This window comes from Phocoena phocoena, chromosome 2, assembly GCF_963924675.1.
Source record: "Phocoena phocoena chromosome 2, mPhoPho1.1, whole genome shotgun sequence".
Classification (NCBI taxonomy): Eukaryota; Metazoa; Chordata; class Mammalia; order Artiodactyla; family Phocoenidae; genus Phocoena; species Phocoena phocoena.
The window spans coordinates 98,787,760-98,805,517 of NC_089220.1; the positions used below are offsets into that span (position 1 = coordinate 98,787,760).

The 17,758-nt window shown below is 39.1% G+C and overlaps 1 protein-coding gene across 2 annotated transcripts in view; it reads right to left on the bottom strand.

The window, feature by feature from the left end:
- DNAAF4 (dynein axonemal assembly factor 4) overlaps positions 1-13,496 on the bottom strand; it is a 76,772-nt gene extending 63,276 nt beyond the window's left edge. Inside the window, exons 1-3 of one of the 2 annotated variants that reach the window (XM_065901430.1) lie at positions 13,320-13,496; positions 12,777-12,924; positions 5,982-6,115 (exon numbers count right to left, since the gene is read on the bottom strand). In XM_065901430.1, the coding sequence (XP_065757502.1) occupies positions 5,982-6,115; positions 12,777-12,924; positions 13,320-13,442 (405 nt within the window). In that variant the 5' untranslated portion in view covers positions 13,443-13,496. The remainder of the gene's footprint in view (positions 1-5,981; positions 6,116-12,776; positions 12,925-13,319) is intronic. The other variant, XM_065901431.1, reaches the window with a different exon arrangement.
- Between the last annotated feature and the right edge of the window lie 4,262 nt (positions 13,497-17,758).

The following is a 17,758-nucleotide window of genomic DNA, read 5'->3' on the forward strand; positions in this document are numbered from 1 at the left end:
CGCCTGCCGATGCAGGGGACGCGAGTTCGTGCCCCGGTCTGGGAGGATCCCGCATGCCGCGGAGCGGCTGGGCCCGTGAGCCATAGCCGCTGAGCCTGCGCGTCTGGAGCCTGTGCTCCGCAACGGGAGAGGCCACAACAGTGAGAGGCCTGCGTACCGCAATAAAAAAAAAAAAAGAGAGAGTCACGTACCACAATGTTCATTGCAGCACTATTTACAATAGCTAGGACATGGAGGCAGCCTAAGTGTCCATCAACAGATGAATGGATAAAGAAGATGTGGCACATATACACAATGGAATATTATTCAGTCCCAAAAAGAAATGAAGTTTAGTTATGTGTAATGAGATGGATGGACCTAGAGTCTGTCCTATAGAGTGAAGTAAGTCAGAAAGAGAAAAACAAATACCATATGCTAACATATATATATGGAATCTAAAAAAAAAAATAGAAGGTTCTGAAGAACCTAGGGGCAGGCAGGAATAAAGACGCAGACGTAGAGAATGCACTTGAGGACACAGGAGGGGGAAGGGTAAGCTAGGATGAAGTGAGAGAGTGGCATTTACACATATACACTAACAAATGTATAACAGATAGCTAGTGGGAAGCAGCCTCATAGCACAGGGAGATCAGCTCAGTGCTTTATGGGAGGGTGGGAGGGAGACGCAAGAGGGAGGGGATATGGGGCTGTATGTATATGTATAGCTGATTCACTTTGTTATACAGCAGAAACTACACAACACTGTAAAGCAATTATACTCCAATAAAGATGTAAAAAAAAAAAAACTGTCCACAAAGTGGGTGTAGAGCAAACATACCTCAACATAATAAAGGCCATATATGACAAACCTAGAGACAGCATCATTCTCAATGGTAAAAAGCTGAAACCATTTCCTCTAAGATTAGGACAAGACAAGGATGCCCACTCTTGCCACTTTTATTCAGCATAGTATGGAAATTCCTAGCCATAGCAAACAGGTTGCCACTTTTATTCAGCATAGTATGGAAAGTCCTAGCCATAGCAACCAGACAAGAAAAAGAAATAAAATGAAGCCACACTGGAAAGGAAGAAGTAAAACCGTTAGTGTTTGCAGATGGCATGATACTATCTATTGAAAACCCTAAAGATGCCAGCAAAAAACTATTAGAATACATGAATTCAGTAAAGTTGGATAATATAAATTTAACATACAGAAATCTGTTGCATTTGTACACATTAACAATGAACTATCAGAAAGAGAAATTAAAAAAACAATCACATTTACAGGAGTTCCCTGGGGGCCTAGTGGTTAGGATTCCGGACTTTCACTCCTGTGACCCCGGTCAATCCCTGGCCAGGGAACTGAGATCCCATAAGCCATGAGGCCAAATAAATAAATAAATAAACAAAACAATCACATTTACAATTGCATAGAATAAAAAATGAGCAAGTAGTTACTTGTGGCCTTTCTATCCCTTAGTTATACATGCTTCTAATAAACAGGGCATGTGGTTTCACTGATAAGGGCTTTTTAAAGGCCCTATAGTATAATCTAGACAACTCTAGAAAGCAACTCATACCTCATCTGCATGATCAGGCAAAGTTGTTTCACAGTTAAAGTTTCTGAGCTTCAACTTTAAGAAAACAATAGCAGAAGAAAGCACTTCAAATTTGACCTGTTTAGTTTAAAAATTAGTGGGAAATGGGGTCCCCTAAAGTAGAAAATAAAACAAAATAAAACCAAAATATTCAAAATAGAAGAAGGCAACCTACAAAACAAAAGAGTGAAGAAAACAGGAAAAGTAGGCAATAGCAGTCCAAAATAAAGAGGGGGAAAAAAGCATGTTTCAGATTGGTCTGCCATGAATATTCCAACCTTTCATTAATCACTCCTACGCCCCCTCAATTCTTCACGGTCTGGTAGATGACCTTGCTACCTTCACCAAGGAAACAAAGGGTTACTTTAACTATCTGTGTCTCTAACAATTTTCCAAATGCTTAGTTATTCTTTACTCCTGCCCTTTAGGGTCAAAAGATAAAATATCCCCTATTACCTAAGATTTAATTTTTTCACCTGTTCCAACCTTCATTCCACCACCAAAAAAAAACTGCTTCATCATCAATCCTCTCTCTTAGTTGTATTATCAATCTCTCACTCTTTACTGGCTTCTTTCTTCAACATATAAATATGTTCAAAATCCTTTCGTCTTAAGAATACAAAAGCTCTGCCTCCACCCTGCAACCTCTCAAACTCACTCCCCAGAATGAGCTTTCCAAAACACAAACCCAATTATTTTGGGATTCTTGCTGAAAATTCCTAAAGAGTTCCCTTCAGGAGATTTTTCTAAATATCAAGATTTTATTTCTGATCAACAAATGTTCCTTGTTGTACCAAACTCTGTCAGGCACTTATCCAAACTAACTGTAACGTCATTTTCCCATTTATCCCCAGGTAACTGTGGCTTATTCTCCAGTATTCAGCACAAACAACATTGCTTCATATTTCCTGACCAGCCTCTCAGACTGAGACACCAACCTTTTGCCAGTGTTTTCTCTTTATCTGCCCATGACTTCTTATGCATACTACGGTGTAATCTTTGTTTGTTCTTGTCTGTCACCCTCTCTATACTATGAGTAAACAGAAAGTGAAGACTGATTTGTTCAGCTCTGTCTCAGTACCTTTCACAGTATTCAATAAATGTCTGCTAAATGAATGATAGATCAGCAGCAAAGATAATGAGAAATGGATGCAGCAAACCAAGTTTGAAGCAACAGACTTGAAGTAAAGATTTATTTGAACATGTGTAAAAGTGATTACCATTTGAAATATCATTCCACAATACCTAAAGCAATTGTTTTATGGGGCTTGAAAGGGAGCCAACAGAATAGACAGCCTGTCTCCTGCTGGCCCCTGCTTATGTGAAGATGTGGATCATCTCCCTATCAGCCTAAGGATGAAGCAGACACAAAGAAAAAGCAGTGCTAAGGATGCTGCAGAGAGATGGAGTCAGAGCTTGGATTTACTGCTCTATCGCAGAACTTTTCCTGCTGGATCAATCAAATTATCTTTATTGTTTAAATCCTAACATTTTCAATTCCAACTAAGTTGTAAAATGACCACAAGTTCCTCCCATAACTATATGCATGCCCCTTTGCAATGTGACTTAATCTTTCTTTCCTAGAAAAGGTACAGTCTATTTCTCTAACCCTTAATCTGGGCTTGGATATATGGGACATTTGGCTAATGGGACATTGGCAAACGTGACACAGCAGAGCCTTTAAAAGGGCTTGTGCATTAGGGCTTTCCCACTTCAGAGGTTTTAAAAGCACTTGTGCATTAGGTCTTTCCCGTTCTTGCCACCAGGAACACTAACTATGAAGTAAAGAAGCCTGTGCTAGCCTCTTGGAGAATGAAATACCACATGGAGAGGGGCTCAGCTTTCCCTGGCAAGGCTCTAAACATGTGACTGAGGCCATCCTAGAACTTCCAGCCACAATCAAGCCAACCTCAGACCACAAGAACAGCCTGACCAACATATAGAATCGTGAGAAAATAAATGTTTTAAGCTACTAAATTTTGGATAGTTTTTATACAGTGTTATTGACTAGATGTTTGTGTTCCCCCAGATATGTTGAAGCTTTAACTCTCACTTGGAAATGGGCTGCTGAGGAGTAATTAAGGTTAAATGAGGTCATAAGGGTGGGGCCCTGATACAATAGGATTAGTTTCTTAATAAGAAGAGACACCAGAGATTTTTTTCTCTCTCTCAGCTACCTGCAAGCCAGAAACCAACCCCAATGGACCTTGATCTGAGACTTCTAGGCTCTAGACCTGTGAGAAAATAAATGTGTGTTGTTCAAGTCATCCACTCTTTGGTATTTTGTTACGGTAGCCCAAGCAGACTTATACTATACAGCATAGCAAACTGACACAGTGAGTCTTAGCACTAGCCCTGCTAATTATTTTTAAAAGGTTACTACTAGGGCTTCCCTGGTGGTGCAGTGGTTAAGAATCCGCCCGCCAATGTAGGGAACACGGGTTCGAGCCCTGGTCCAGAAAGATCCCACATGCCGCAGAGCAACTAAGCCCATGAGCCACAACTACTGAGCCTGTGCTCTAGAGCCCATGAGCCACAACTACTGAGCCCATGCACCTGGAGCCTGTGCTCCACAACAAGAGAAGCCACCACAGTGAGAAGCCCGCACACTGCAACAAAGGGTAGCCCCCACTCACTGCAACTAGGGAGAAGCCCACGCACAGCAACAAAGACCCAACACAGCTAAAAATAAATAAATAAATAAATTAATTAATTTTTAAAAGAAAAGGTTACTACTAAAAAACCCCCATTATTTTGTGGTATATGTAATTCAAGTTTTAAGCTAATTTATGGTTTAAGCTAATAAGGAGTTGCCTTTTGTCATATCTCTTCATTTGCTCTTAATGGAACATCAAAGTTCTATTTTGCTCTTTTCTGAATGGTGTCTAATATTGCACAGAGTAAAAATAGCTACATCTATCTACCAGAATAGAACTGTACTATGGTTACAGGGTACTCGAACAATATATTCACATTAATTCATTCAACTGTTTGAGCACCTACTATTTACTTGGCAACTGCTATGATAAGGATGAAAGAAAATGTAGTCTCAACTCTCAACACTGCTCAGGGAAAGAGACAGACAAAATGAATAGTTGGTAGTATAGGGTATAGACTTTCATAGGTTCTATCACTTCAGTGTGATCTATAGCTTCATTCTTTATACACTAATGCCCCTAAAGCACCTTTCCAATACTACCAAAGTCAGGCTTTCATATGTCAGTAGACGAATAACTTCAAGGTATAGCACTGTGGTACTGCCTGCCAATCAACTGTTCAGCTTTGTTATGTTTACCAATGCAGCAGTGTGTGTGCCATTGTTTAACTATTTTATTAGTTCAGTAAATACTTATTTGTTGCCACAAATTTTATAGTATTTTGCTTTTATTTTTTAAAATTCAGGAAAATCGTAAGATCCAAAGTTTGATAGTATTGCTAACATGATCAAGAAAAGGTGGAACTCATCAAGTATACAGAAAGCAGGAATCTTTGGACGGATGACCACGTGTTCAATTATTAAGTAAAAAAAAAGTATATTAACCATTGGTGACATTTAAAAGTCAAGTAAAAATGATAAAAGAAGCAGAGAAATCTTTGGAATTATGAACTGTTGATTATAAAAACAATACTAGTGACCCAAATGCAAAAGAACAGTCATGAGTCCATAGGACTCTTGATGAGATAATGCTTATTATAGATTCCTTAATCATTTCAAAATGTCAAAAATGAGAATCTGAGATGGGAACTTATTTGTAAAAATTAGTCAGAATAGGTAAACCTATAGAGATAGAAAGTAGATTGTTGGTTGTCTAGGGCTAGGGGTTCGGAGGAATGGGGAGTGACTGCTAATGGGTGCAGGGTTTCTTTTTGGGGAGATAAAAATGTTCTAAAATTGACTGTGGTGATGGTTTTACAACTCTAAATATACTAAAAACCATTGAATTGTAAGCCTGTAATGGGTGAACTGTATGGTATGTGAATTATATCTCAAAAAATATATTGCTGATTAAAGATTTAACTTGAAAGGCTCAACAGTTAAAAGATATTAATTGGTCAATATTTAGTGTTAAATCTATGCTTTTCTTGTTTTAAATAATCATGTCCAATAATTCCAAGATTAAAAAAGAAGTAAAACACTTACAGCATAAAACCTTATAACTGTTTTATTCCCCTGGAAATAGAGCATTTTCCCTCAAACAAGTAAACCTATTGTTCAACCTTATACTCTCAACTTTCATACAGATTTTCAGAAATACACATCAGTAGTAGATAGCCTACATAACACAGCAAGGCCTGTAACCAAAGTATGAACAAAATGGTGAGGAAACACAGTGGTTGCAACAAATTATCATTGCAATTACTATATCTTTAATTAAAGGACTTTCCTATGGATCTTCAACTTACCTTCATCATGACATTTAGTGTATATTTTTGATCTTCCCGCCTTGCCGAAGCTTTTGCTTCCATAGCTTCTTTTGCGCTTTTTTGTGCTTGTAGGATAGATTTCTCCCTTATTCTTTGCATCATCTCTTTGTCAACTAAAACATAAGGAATATCAATAAATTAGGATCATGATGAATTTGTTTTACTTAGGAGAAACTGCTTACATACTGATCTGGGATAAGATGTTTTTGGACCCAACCTCACAGGGAGAAGTGAAAACATATCTCAATATTAAACTGGTCAAGAAGCTAATACTAAAAGGTAAGCAAGTAACTGTAATAGTAATGAATTAGTACAGAATGCATGCCTTGGGACTTCCCTGGTGGCGCAGTGGTTAAATCCGCCTGCCAATGCAGGGGACATGTGTGTGAGCCCTGGTCTGGGAAGATCCCACATGCCGGGGAGCAACTAAGCCCGTGCACCACAACTACTGAGCCTGTGCTCTAGAGCCTAAGAGCCAGAACTACTGAGCCCATGTGCCACAACTACTGAAGCCCGCGCCTAGAGCCCGTGCTCCGCAACAAGAGAAGCCACCACAATGAGAAGCCTGTGCACAACAACAAAGAGAAGCCCCCGCTCCCCACAACTAGAGAAAGCCCACGTACAGTGACGAAGACCCAATGCAGCCAAAAATAAATAAATAAAATTTAGAAAAAGAATGCATGCTTTTGTGCACTGAGAGAGATAGACAAACAGAGCGAGAGAGTGAGAGAGAGAGAGAGACAGAGAGAGAGACAGAGAGGGAGGATATGAATAAGAGAGAAGAGGAACAATGGAGAGGGGAAATAACAGAGGGAATGAGGATGGAGAGAGGGGAGGGAGAGGAGGAGAGGGTCACAAAAGGGAGAGAGAGGAGTGTAGAATGAGTGGGAGGGAGAGAGGGAAAGGGAGCCAGAGGGGACAAGATGGGAGGAAAGAGAACACATTTATTCTCCTCTCTCTCTGTTGAGAAACTAGAGCTATTTGCTCATAAACCTGGTCACAATAAATCATCTCTGGGGGGTCTCCTAGAAGAGAAGATGGGTTGAGACCATCTGATATAATCAATCACCTTCAAAAATACAAATGGTGATTTATAGTGATACATATGAAGAGTACAGAGCCAGCCTTAGTAAAAATTACAAAGTAACATGACATGTTACATACAGACTTTACCATTCACAATTATTTTTTATTCAGTCACTCAGTATTTTAGAAACTGCAGGCTGTGATCCTTAGGGGGTAAATTATCTTAGGGGAAGAAGGATAAGGAAGGGATCTAGACTTTGAAGAAGAAAAAAACAGGAGGGGAGAAGAAACTTGGTAGGAGAGTGTGAAGTAGGGGAGTGATAAGAAGGACAGGAGTGTGATACCAAAACCAGACAAAGATGTCACAAAAAAAGAAAACTACAGGCCAATATCACTGATGAACATAGATGTAAACATCCTCAACAAAATACTAGCAAAGAGAATCCAACGGCACATTAAAAGGATCATACACCATGATCAAGTGGGGTTTATTCCAGGAATGCAAGGATTCTTCAAAATACAGAAATCAATCAATGTGATACACCATATTAACAAACTGAAGGAGAAAAACCATATGATCATCTCCATCGATGCAGAGAAAGCTTTCGACAAAATTCAACACCCATTTCTGATAAAAACCCTCCAGAAAGTAGGCATAGAGGGAACTTTCCTCAACATAATAAAGGCCATAAATGACAAACGCACAGCCAACAACATCCTCAATGGTGAAAAACTGAAAGCATTTCCACTAAGATCAGGAACAAGACAAGGTTGCCCACTCTCACCACTCTTATTCAACATAGTTTTGGAAGTTTTAGCCACAGCAATCAGAGAAGGAAAAGGAATCCAAACTGGAAAAGAAGAAGCGCTGTCACTGTTTGCAGATGACATACTATACATAGAGAATCCTAAAGATGCTACCAGAAAACTACTAGAGCTAATCAATGAATTTGGTAAAGTAGCAGGATACAAAATTAATGCACAGAAATCTCTGGCATTCCTATACACTAATGATGAAAAATCTGAAAGTAAAATCAAGAAAACACTCCCATTTACCATTGCAACAAAAAGAATAAAATATCTAGGAATAAACCTACCTAAGGAGACAAAAGACCTGTATGCAGAAAATTATAAGACACTGATGAAAGAAATTAAAGATGATACAAATAGATGGAGAGATATACTATGTTCTTGGATTGGAAGAATCAACTTTGGGAAAATGACTCTACTACCCAAAGCAATCTACAGATTTAATGCAATCACTGTCAAACTACCACTGGCATTTTTCACAGAACTAGAACAAAAAATTTCACAATTTGAATGGAAACACAAAAGATGCCTAATAGCCAAAGCAGTCTTGAGAACGAAAAATGGAGCTGGAGGAATCAGGCTCCCTGACTTCAGACTATACTACAAAGCTACAGTAATCAAGACAGTATGGTACTGGCACAAAAACAGAAATATAGATCAGTGGAACAGGATAGAAAGCCCAGAGATAAACCCACACACATATGGTCACCTTATCTTTGATAAAGGAGGCAAGAATATACAGTGGAGAAAAGGCAGCCTCTTTAATAAGTGGTGCTGGGAAAACTGGACAGGTACGTGTAAAAGTATGAAATTAGAACACTCCCTAACACCATACACAAAAATAAACTCAAAACGGATTAAAGACCTAAATGTAAGGCCAGACACTATCAAACTCTTAGAGGAAAACATAGGCAGAACACTCTATGACATCAATCACAGCAAGATCCTTTTTGACCCACCTCCAAGAGAAACGGAAATAAAAACAAAAATAAACAAATGGGACCTAATGAAACTTCAAAGCTTTTGCACAGCAAAGGAAACCATAAACAAGACCAAAAGACAACCCTCAGAATGGGAGAAAATATTTGCAAATGAAGCAACTGACAAAGGATTAATCTCCAAAACTTACAAGCAGCTCATGCAGCTCAATATCAAAAAAATAAACAACCCGATCCAAAAATGTGCAGAAGACGTAAATAGACATTTCTCCAAAGAAGACATACAGATTGCCAACGAACACATGAAAGAATGCTCAACATCATTAATCATTAGAGAAATGCAAATCAAAACTACAATGAGATATCATCTCACACCAGTCAGAACGGCCATCATCAAAAACTCTATAAACAATAAATGCTGGAGAGGGTGTGGAGAAAAGGGAACACTCTTGCACTGTTGGTGGGAATGCAAATTGATACAGCCACTATGGAGAACAGTATGGAGGTTCCTTAAAAAACTACAAATAGAACTACCATATGACCCAGCAATCCCACTACTGGGCATATACCCTGAGAAAACCTTAAGTCAAAAAGAGACATGTACCAATTTGTAATGAGGTGGATAGACCTAGAGTCTGTCATACAGAATGAAGTAAGTCAGAAAGAGAAAGACAAATACCGTATGTTAACACATATATATGGAATTTAAGGGAGAAAAAATGTCGTGAAGAACCTAGGGGTAAGACAGGAATAAACACACAGACCTACTGGAGAACGGACTTGAGGATATGGGGCGGGGGAAGGGTGAGCTGTGACAAAGCGAGAGAGAGGCATAGACATATATACACTACCAAACGTAAGGTAGATAGCTAGTGGGAAGCAGCCGCATAGCACAGGGATATCAGCTCGGTGCTTTGTGACCGCCTGGAGGGGTGGGATAGGGAGGGTGGGAGGGAGGGAGATGCAAGAGGATAGAGATATGGGAACATATGTATATGTATAACTGATTCACTTTGTTATAAAGCAGAAACTAACACACCATTGTAAAGCAATTACACTCCAATAAAGATGTTTAAAAAAAATAAAATATATATTCACTGTTTCTGATTAAAAAAAAAAGAATGGCAGGAGTGGAGGGATGACTAGTAGTTTTATACACACCTTCATAGCGTTTTAAAATATATGAAAAAATACACAAAGAAAACTAGTTATATTAAAACACAAAATATTAAAAAATAAATTTGTGATATACAAGTATGTGCTTCTTTATTAATGCATTAAATAATACATAGCAAAATGTCTAATAAATACTATAATTTCAAAGTAGTGTATATAAAAGTTAGAGGTACCTGTGATATGAACATATTTGTGATTTTTATTGACACTACTGTTGTTTGTTGTCTACATTCATAGTTGAAGGGAATATTAATTTCAGTTAAAAATAAGTAAAGAGTATGGAATTTTTACCCATCCAAGATCTTGGCTGGGAATTAGGACTGAAATTACTTCAGAAGTCTCTCCCCAAACCACCTGCTTAGTAACAGAGTGGCAGACAGTTGGACCAGTTTCAGGGGCAGAAGTAATTAAAAGAAAATCAAGTTTCCAAGTGAAATGCTCCATATCTAAAAGAAACGAAAAATGGATCAAGAAGGAACTTCAGAAAAAAATGGAGCGAGTATGTTTTGAATAATGAGGGAGGCAGGCTTGGAGTATAGACTGGTGTGAAAAACAGATTGTTAAACAATTTCACTGAATTGCATCTGAAACTGAGTTTGACTTCTAAAAGAATCTCAAACCTGGTTTCTGAAGTAAAATCGATGTTCATTACTTGTTATATAAGTCAGTTTTAAGACTGTTTTGATTAGTCTAACTGGCAAATTACAGTCAAACCCAACCTGCTCCCTGATTTCTTTCAGCACATAAGCTAAGAATAATTTTTACAGTTTTAAATAGTTGAAAAAAATCAAAAGAATAGTACTACTTTATGACATATACAAATTAGAATAAATTGAAATTTCAGCATCAATAAATACATATTGTCTATGGCTGCTTTTGTTCTGCAATAACAGAGCTGAGTAATTGTGACACAGACTACATAGCCCACAAAATCCAAAATATTATCTGGTCCTTTACAGAAAAAATTTGCCAACCCTTAGTTTAAATGGTCAAAATTTGGAATAGTTGACCATATAACCATGAAAGAGAAGACTCAAGCACCTGTGCAATGAAAGCAGATATCTAAATTAGAGAGGAAGGTTATGATTAGAAAATTCCCTTCCCACTCCTGAATAAAGTGGCCAACCAGTTTAAGAAGGGAATTTGACATAGAAGAAAGTGTTTCATGTCAGAAACAGGGGAAAGTAACAGGTTTATGGATATGACTCTTCTTTATAGCCTAAAAAGTTGGTGGACAAAATGTTACCTGGGGAAATCAAGACACACACACACACACACACACACACACACACACACACACACACACACACGTCAGTGGTTCTCAAACCTGGCCAGGCATCATAATCATCTGGGGAGTTCTCAACCCCCAATCTATTTTAAAAGAAGCCATTATAACAGATGATGGTTCTAGTCCCATCTAACTTCAAAATTAAGATTATCAACAACAGCTGAAATAAATCAAAGTCTTTACATTTAATCTTAGGTACGAAGTCAGAACACCCTGGGTGTGTTTCATGACATATTCCCAGGCCCCATCTCAGACCTGAATCAAAAAGGAAGGCAGGGGTAGGAGAGCAGGTATCTGGTTTTTAAAAACTCCTCAGTTATTCTGGGGCTCAATAAAGAACTAAAGTAAGCTGGCTATGGTAACCTACCTTAACCAGTATTTTCTGAGCTGAATACCACATTTTAGAGAAAAATTCCACCTGGTCCTAGGGATTAAAAAATTAAATTCCACAGCAAGATACCAAGAAAACATTAACATAAAGAATGGCTGCCATTTCCCCATTTCTCAATAGTCCTAACTCAAGACTTAACGCCAAAGACCTAAGAGAAATATCAGGCAGTAGATAGAAAACACAAGAAAACATGACAACTAGATCAGGGAGGAAGATAACAGAGCTAAAGCAGTATAGGGCAATTACTGACCCACAAAGCTGATCTTGGCAGAAGAATACTGATTAAGAGTACAGAGAATGGGGGATCTCAACTTGGACTGTACATTATAATTCCCAAAAAGCGTTTTTAAAACTACCAGTACCTAGGTCTCAGTCTCACTCCCAGAAACTGATTTGATTGGTCTAGGGTGAGATTCAGACATCTGTATTCTGTAAAAGTTCCGTAGGTGAAACACTGCTCTAGAGTCAAACTGCCAAGACTCCATTTTTTTTTTTTTTTTTTTTTTTTTGTGGTATGCTGGCCTCTCACTGTTGTGGCCTCTCCTATTGCGGAGCACAGGCTCCGGACGCACAGGCTCAGTGGCCATGGCTCACGGGCCTAGCCACTCCGCAGCATGTGGGATCTTCCCGGACCAGGGCACGAACTCGTGTCCCCTGCATCAGCAGGCGGACTCTCGACCACTGCACCACCAGAGAAGTCCTAAGACTCCACTTCTTGTCTGCCACTTACTAGTTGCGTGACCTTTGGCAATTACTCAACCCTTCTGTGTCTCAGTAGCCTCACCTTAAAAAAAAAAGGGGGGGGTACCTAAGTGATAGATTGTTGTGAGGATTAACAGATGAACTAATGCCTAATACAAAATGAGTGCTAAATAAAGGCCATATTGGGAGGCCTTATCCCCTGAAGATAGGAGCCCACATCCTTTAAAAGCTAGTATTAACGGACTCTAATTTTTGAGTAATTCGATTACTCAGGAATTAGGTGATTTATTTTAAGAGGCAGCTGAAGCACTAACTCTTTTAAATCATGCTATGTGTCTATTTCGTTTTCCTAGAATAGCAACATAAATTTCGAAAGAGAAAATTTTAAATGGTATAAAGTATAAAAGCACAACCAGCTGAACGTCTTTTAGTAAAGAACTTACCACCTGACAGAGAAAGGGTCTCCCACATGGCCGCTTCTTTTTTGTGTAAAGTGAAAACAATAGTGTCATTTCCAATCTTGGCTTTGCTGCTCTCATCGTCTATGGGAGCATAGAGAAACACCTCAAATAAAAATGGAGGACAGTTCACCTATTCAGAAGGGGGAAAACGGAAGTCCATTTAGTTACACAAATGAAAGACACTCCCGTTAAGAAATAAGTGATAAGAAATAAGCCTAAATCATTTTCTTAAATTCCTTCTATAAATATATTCCAGGTCACGATAAAAGCACGGCATATGAGGAAATCCTGGATAAAATAATCTCTGACCTGGTGACATCTGTCTACAGACGAGGTGTCACCTGTATGGGATTCGTATTTTGTTTTGTTTGTTTTGCTTTGTTTTATTTTTAATAGGACTAAAATTTTAGGATGCTTATCTGCAAGGACGCGCCTGTTGCAGGTCCATAGCCGCGCCCTTGCAGCCGCTTCGGACCACACCCCCGGCTCCCCCACCCTGCCGGCTGGCACGACTCGCTTTCCTACCTTCAGATAGTTTTCCGTGCAGAACACGTCCGCGTCCCTGACGCTGACGCCTCTGAGGGGCACAGAGATGAAGACCGCAGTCCTCGTCTGCTGCCAGCTGTAGTCGCTAACCTGCAGGGGCATCCCGGGAGGCGTCCGGAGAGGCTGGGGAGGACGCGCGCCCGCTCGGTTGCTAGGGAAGCCGGGGTTACCACAGGCCAGCCCTTCCGGGTCAGGCCGGGCCGCGGCACCACCCTCCCCCGTTCCCAGCGTGCCCCGGGCGCGCCACTGCGGTCGACCTGCGGACTCCGGTCGCCACTGCTTGGGCGCCCCTGGCGGGAGTGTTACCGTTACCTGAGGTCTTATCTCTCACCCGCAGTCCAAGCGAATCTGCGAAGTAGCAGACCCACTTCCGCTTAAGCAAAAAAAGAGCTTCACGCTTGAAAATGCAAAAAAGGATGTGGGAAAGCGTAACCCGCGAGAAGCAGGTGCGACGTTCACGCGCCATTGCAGCCCTGGCCTTTTGTTTGTTCTGACGGGGGCTGTAGAAGTTAGCACCATTTGGTGTTCCTGTTTTGGAAGTTTCCAGCTCATACTGACCTTCTGGCCTAGGAGCTTGCCTGTATTATTGTAGTCCTTAAAATCCTATCAACCTAAAGCCCGTCACAAGCATGTAGGTAGGGTTCTTTCCTTGGTTTGAGAACTGGCGCGAAACGACCATATGACTCACCTGGCGAATGCTTGGCTGCAACTCAACTGTAGGATAAGTTGAATTGACACGGATATGTTTTACAGTTGTTTAAGGAGATTTGTAACTTTAGCGCTGAGAGGAAACTTAAAGATCATGTAGTATTCCCACATGCAGTATTTAAGGAATCTGAGATCCATATACCCAACCCCATTGCCACATGGATTAGCGGCTGAACTGTGATTAAGATCCTGACCCCCTAACTCCTATTCCAATGTTCTTTCCTTGGGATGCTTTCTGGAGACACAGTTTATAAATTACTGGAATTTGATGTTAAAAAAAAAAAAAGGACATGAAAATTAAGCATCTACAAACTATTTGCCATCTAGGAATGGGGATTTTTAACATTTTACTTTCGGAAGTCATTAATACAAATTTAAAAGCTCCTGAAAAAGTCCTTGAGGAAAGCTAAGGAGCAGCAGACTTGGGAGGAAAAAAAAATCATCTTTTACCCCCCAAACAGAGCACCCCTCACTACCTTACCTAATTTTGTCAGCTGTTCATCATCTCAAGGATCTGTAACTTTGAATACTGGGGCCATGTTAGACTTCTTTTCGCTTGTCCTCCTAATCGGAGAAACCTAACAATCAATCCTATAGATACTTTTTTATGTTGCTTTTGGCAATTTTTCCCCCTTGTGTTCAATTCCTACTTTTACCATTTTGTTTCAAACTCTCCTGTGTCTTCAAAAGACAGAGTTTATGCATTCCTATTATATAAAATGTTAAAGTGTAGATTCTGCTACTATATAAAAACACAAGTGATATAATATATGTATAGAAAATAAAAAGGATACTTTGTTCTGTTTCGGAGTTTCAGGAAAATTCGTTAGCAATCACTTTGTTAAGCACATACAAACCTCTGTAGTGACATTGTTCCCCTGACTACCAGTCTTATGAAACTTTTTACACTCTGAGTGAGTTATGTCTTTTTTAAAAAAAAACTTGATCAGTTTTATTGCTGAATCATTACATCAGCTGATACCAATTTAAAACACCATTAATCTTTATACATTGTTTCAAGACAGGTACTTATCTAAAAAGTGTTTAACAAGCCTTGAAACTAATTCAGTGTTAAAAGTCTTAATCTGTGTTTCCTATTAGATTTAAAAAACAAAAAATCTTAATCTAACTCGAGTGCAGATGGAAATTTGATTTATGGCAAAAGTGACTGTGCACATAAGTGGGGAAAAGCAAAGAAAGGAATGACTATTGAATACATTGGGTGCTAGGAGAAATCGTCACCATATGGGAAAAAATGGGATTGGCTCTCTACATGCATATGGTGTCACACACAAAAATGAATTTCAGATGAACTAAAGACATACAAGCTTAAAACATATATATACTCTATATATACACATACACAAATACATGTGTGTGTTTGTATGATCTTGGAGTAAGAAAGCATTTCTTAAGTATGACATCAAAAGCACTTACCCTAAAGGAAAAAGATTGAAAACTTGAACTAAAATTAAGAACTGGTGCTCACCAAAAGGCACAATAAAGAATGGCAAGATATATATTTTTTCAATGCCCTTCAGTCAAAGACCACAGGGGCACCTGTAGTTGAACAAGTTGAGTTTATTTAGTCATTGAGCACACACCACATTGATTCTCAGTAAGGGGGTGTCAGAACTGGAGGGAAGATCTAAGGGAGGGAGGGTTTCCTCTAGATTGGGTCCTTTCTTAAAGAGAGCGTAACTCTATGATTGGGTAAAGAAGTAACTGTTCATAGCAGCTTCTAGCAAAAACCTAAAAACAAGCCAAATATCTATCAATAGGTATATTCATACAAAAGAATATCATACAACAGTAAAAATGAATTAATTTTACTTTACACTGGATGGATGAGTGGAAAAAAGCAAGTCTTATAAGACCCTTAAGGAACAATGCCATTTATATAAAACTTGAAAATAATGAAAACCAAATCTGTTGGTTAAGGATTCCTATCTATACATATGTGGTACAAGTTAAGGTGTAAGAAAGGATAATGGTTAACTCCTAGGTGAAAGTCTTGCAAATGACACCCTTTGTGGTAGCCAGAAAAGCTGATTTCTACATAGACACACTGCATGAATTTAGACAAAGTTTCTCCAAGTGTGGTCCCCTGACAACAATATCAGCATCACCTGGGGACTTGCTAGAAATGCAAATTCCCAGACCCCACTCCAGACCTGCTGGACCAGATAATCTGGAACTGTGGCCCAGCAATCTGTGTTTTAACAAGCCCACCAGGTAATGCTGATACACACCAAAGTCTGTGACCCACTAGGTTAAGAGAGAGGTTTTAATGGAGGAAAGGAGAAACAAAGCCAAGAAAAACCACAGGTTTCCCCATTCTCCCATCATCCCAAGGAGAAACACACTGGGGCCAGAGCACTATGCTCCATCTGCAGTGTAGCTCTGCATTACAGGAGAGGAATTCCATCCCCTTGCTGTTCTCCCTTCTTATAGGGCAAACATGAAAGGAACCTTTTCGGGAGGGAAGTTATTGGGACCCAGGCAATCTTGGTTTAGGTGCAAACTACAAGACTTATCTGTGAAAGCCAGCTACCCAATATCTGGAGACCTTGATTCACATGGAAAGATTTAGTTGGAAGAAAAATATTACTAGTACCCTGGCAAGCTGCGTCAGATGCAGCCCCTCCCACCGGAAGACAGGAGGTCCAGGTCCTATTGGCTGGTTCCCTAGGAAAATCGAGAGAACACCCCAAATTATTTTTTGTTTGATTTTGTTCATTACAACAAAGCATGCCATCAGAGACCATCAAAGAAATTGCCAATTTTTTTCTCTCTCTAATTTTGGTGATGGATTTGCCTTATTCATCTTTTGATTCATAACGTACATATACAAATATCTGTATCATTTTTTATGTAACAAATATTACAAAATTAAAGTAAAATTTTTAAAAACAAGCTCTATAATAGAGAAGGGTCCTTATTTTCTCCTTATGTATTGTGAGGCTCTTAGGGAGTGAAAATGTACATTATGAAGCAAAAATTAAATCTGATTTATTATTCTTCACCTAAAATGAATTAACTAAAATTTGTTTATTTTTTGATGGTCAAACTGTCAAATTTGGCCATTGGGAAAGGCTGATTTATGACTTTTTTAACACCACCCCAGCCTTTTCAAAATCCTTTATTCTTGGAACAAAAATGATTTAGACCCAGTTTGAATTTTTTTCCTTTTTTTTTTCTCCTCTGGGAAACGGAATCAGTCATTCTCCAAGAACCATTAGTTCTTTTTAACGGGGGATAGCTTTCAAGAGCAAAATCTAGGTACTAGGTTTTAAATGCATTCGCTATTTTACTATTTTAAATTTGCTCTTTAGAAAAACGCAATGTGATATACAGCTAGACAAGAATATATAGGTAGAGCTCATGTGGACAGTGTGAGCTATCTATTTATACTTTTCCTTTTATTTTGGCCCAAATATCTTAGATTGACATTTACAAAGTATAGATCTCAATGATTTTTCCTATTAGACTTGTTTTAGCGTATCAGTTTTTTAAAAAAATTTTAAGTGCTTCTAGTTTCTGATCTGGCATGTACAGAGCTTGGAAGTCACCACTCCATCCCAACAAGTAAAAAGCTGAACAAAATGAAAAATCAACAACTCTTCTTAGCTCCACAAGAAAAGTGAGGTCACAGGGCAAACCCCTGCGCCCCTGATGGGAAAGATTGTATCTATAGAGAATCACAACCA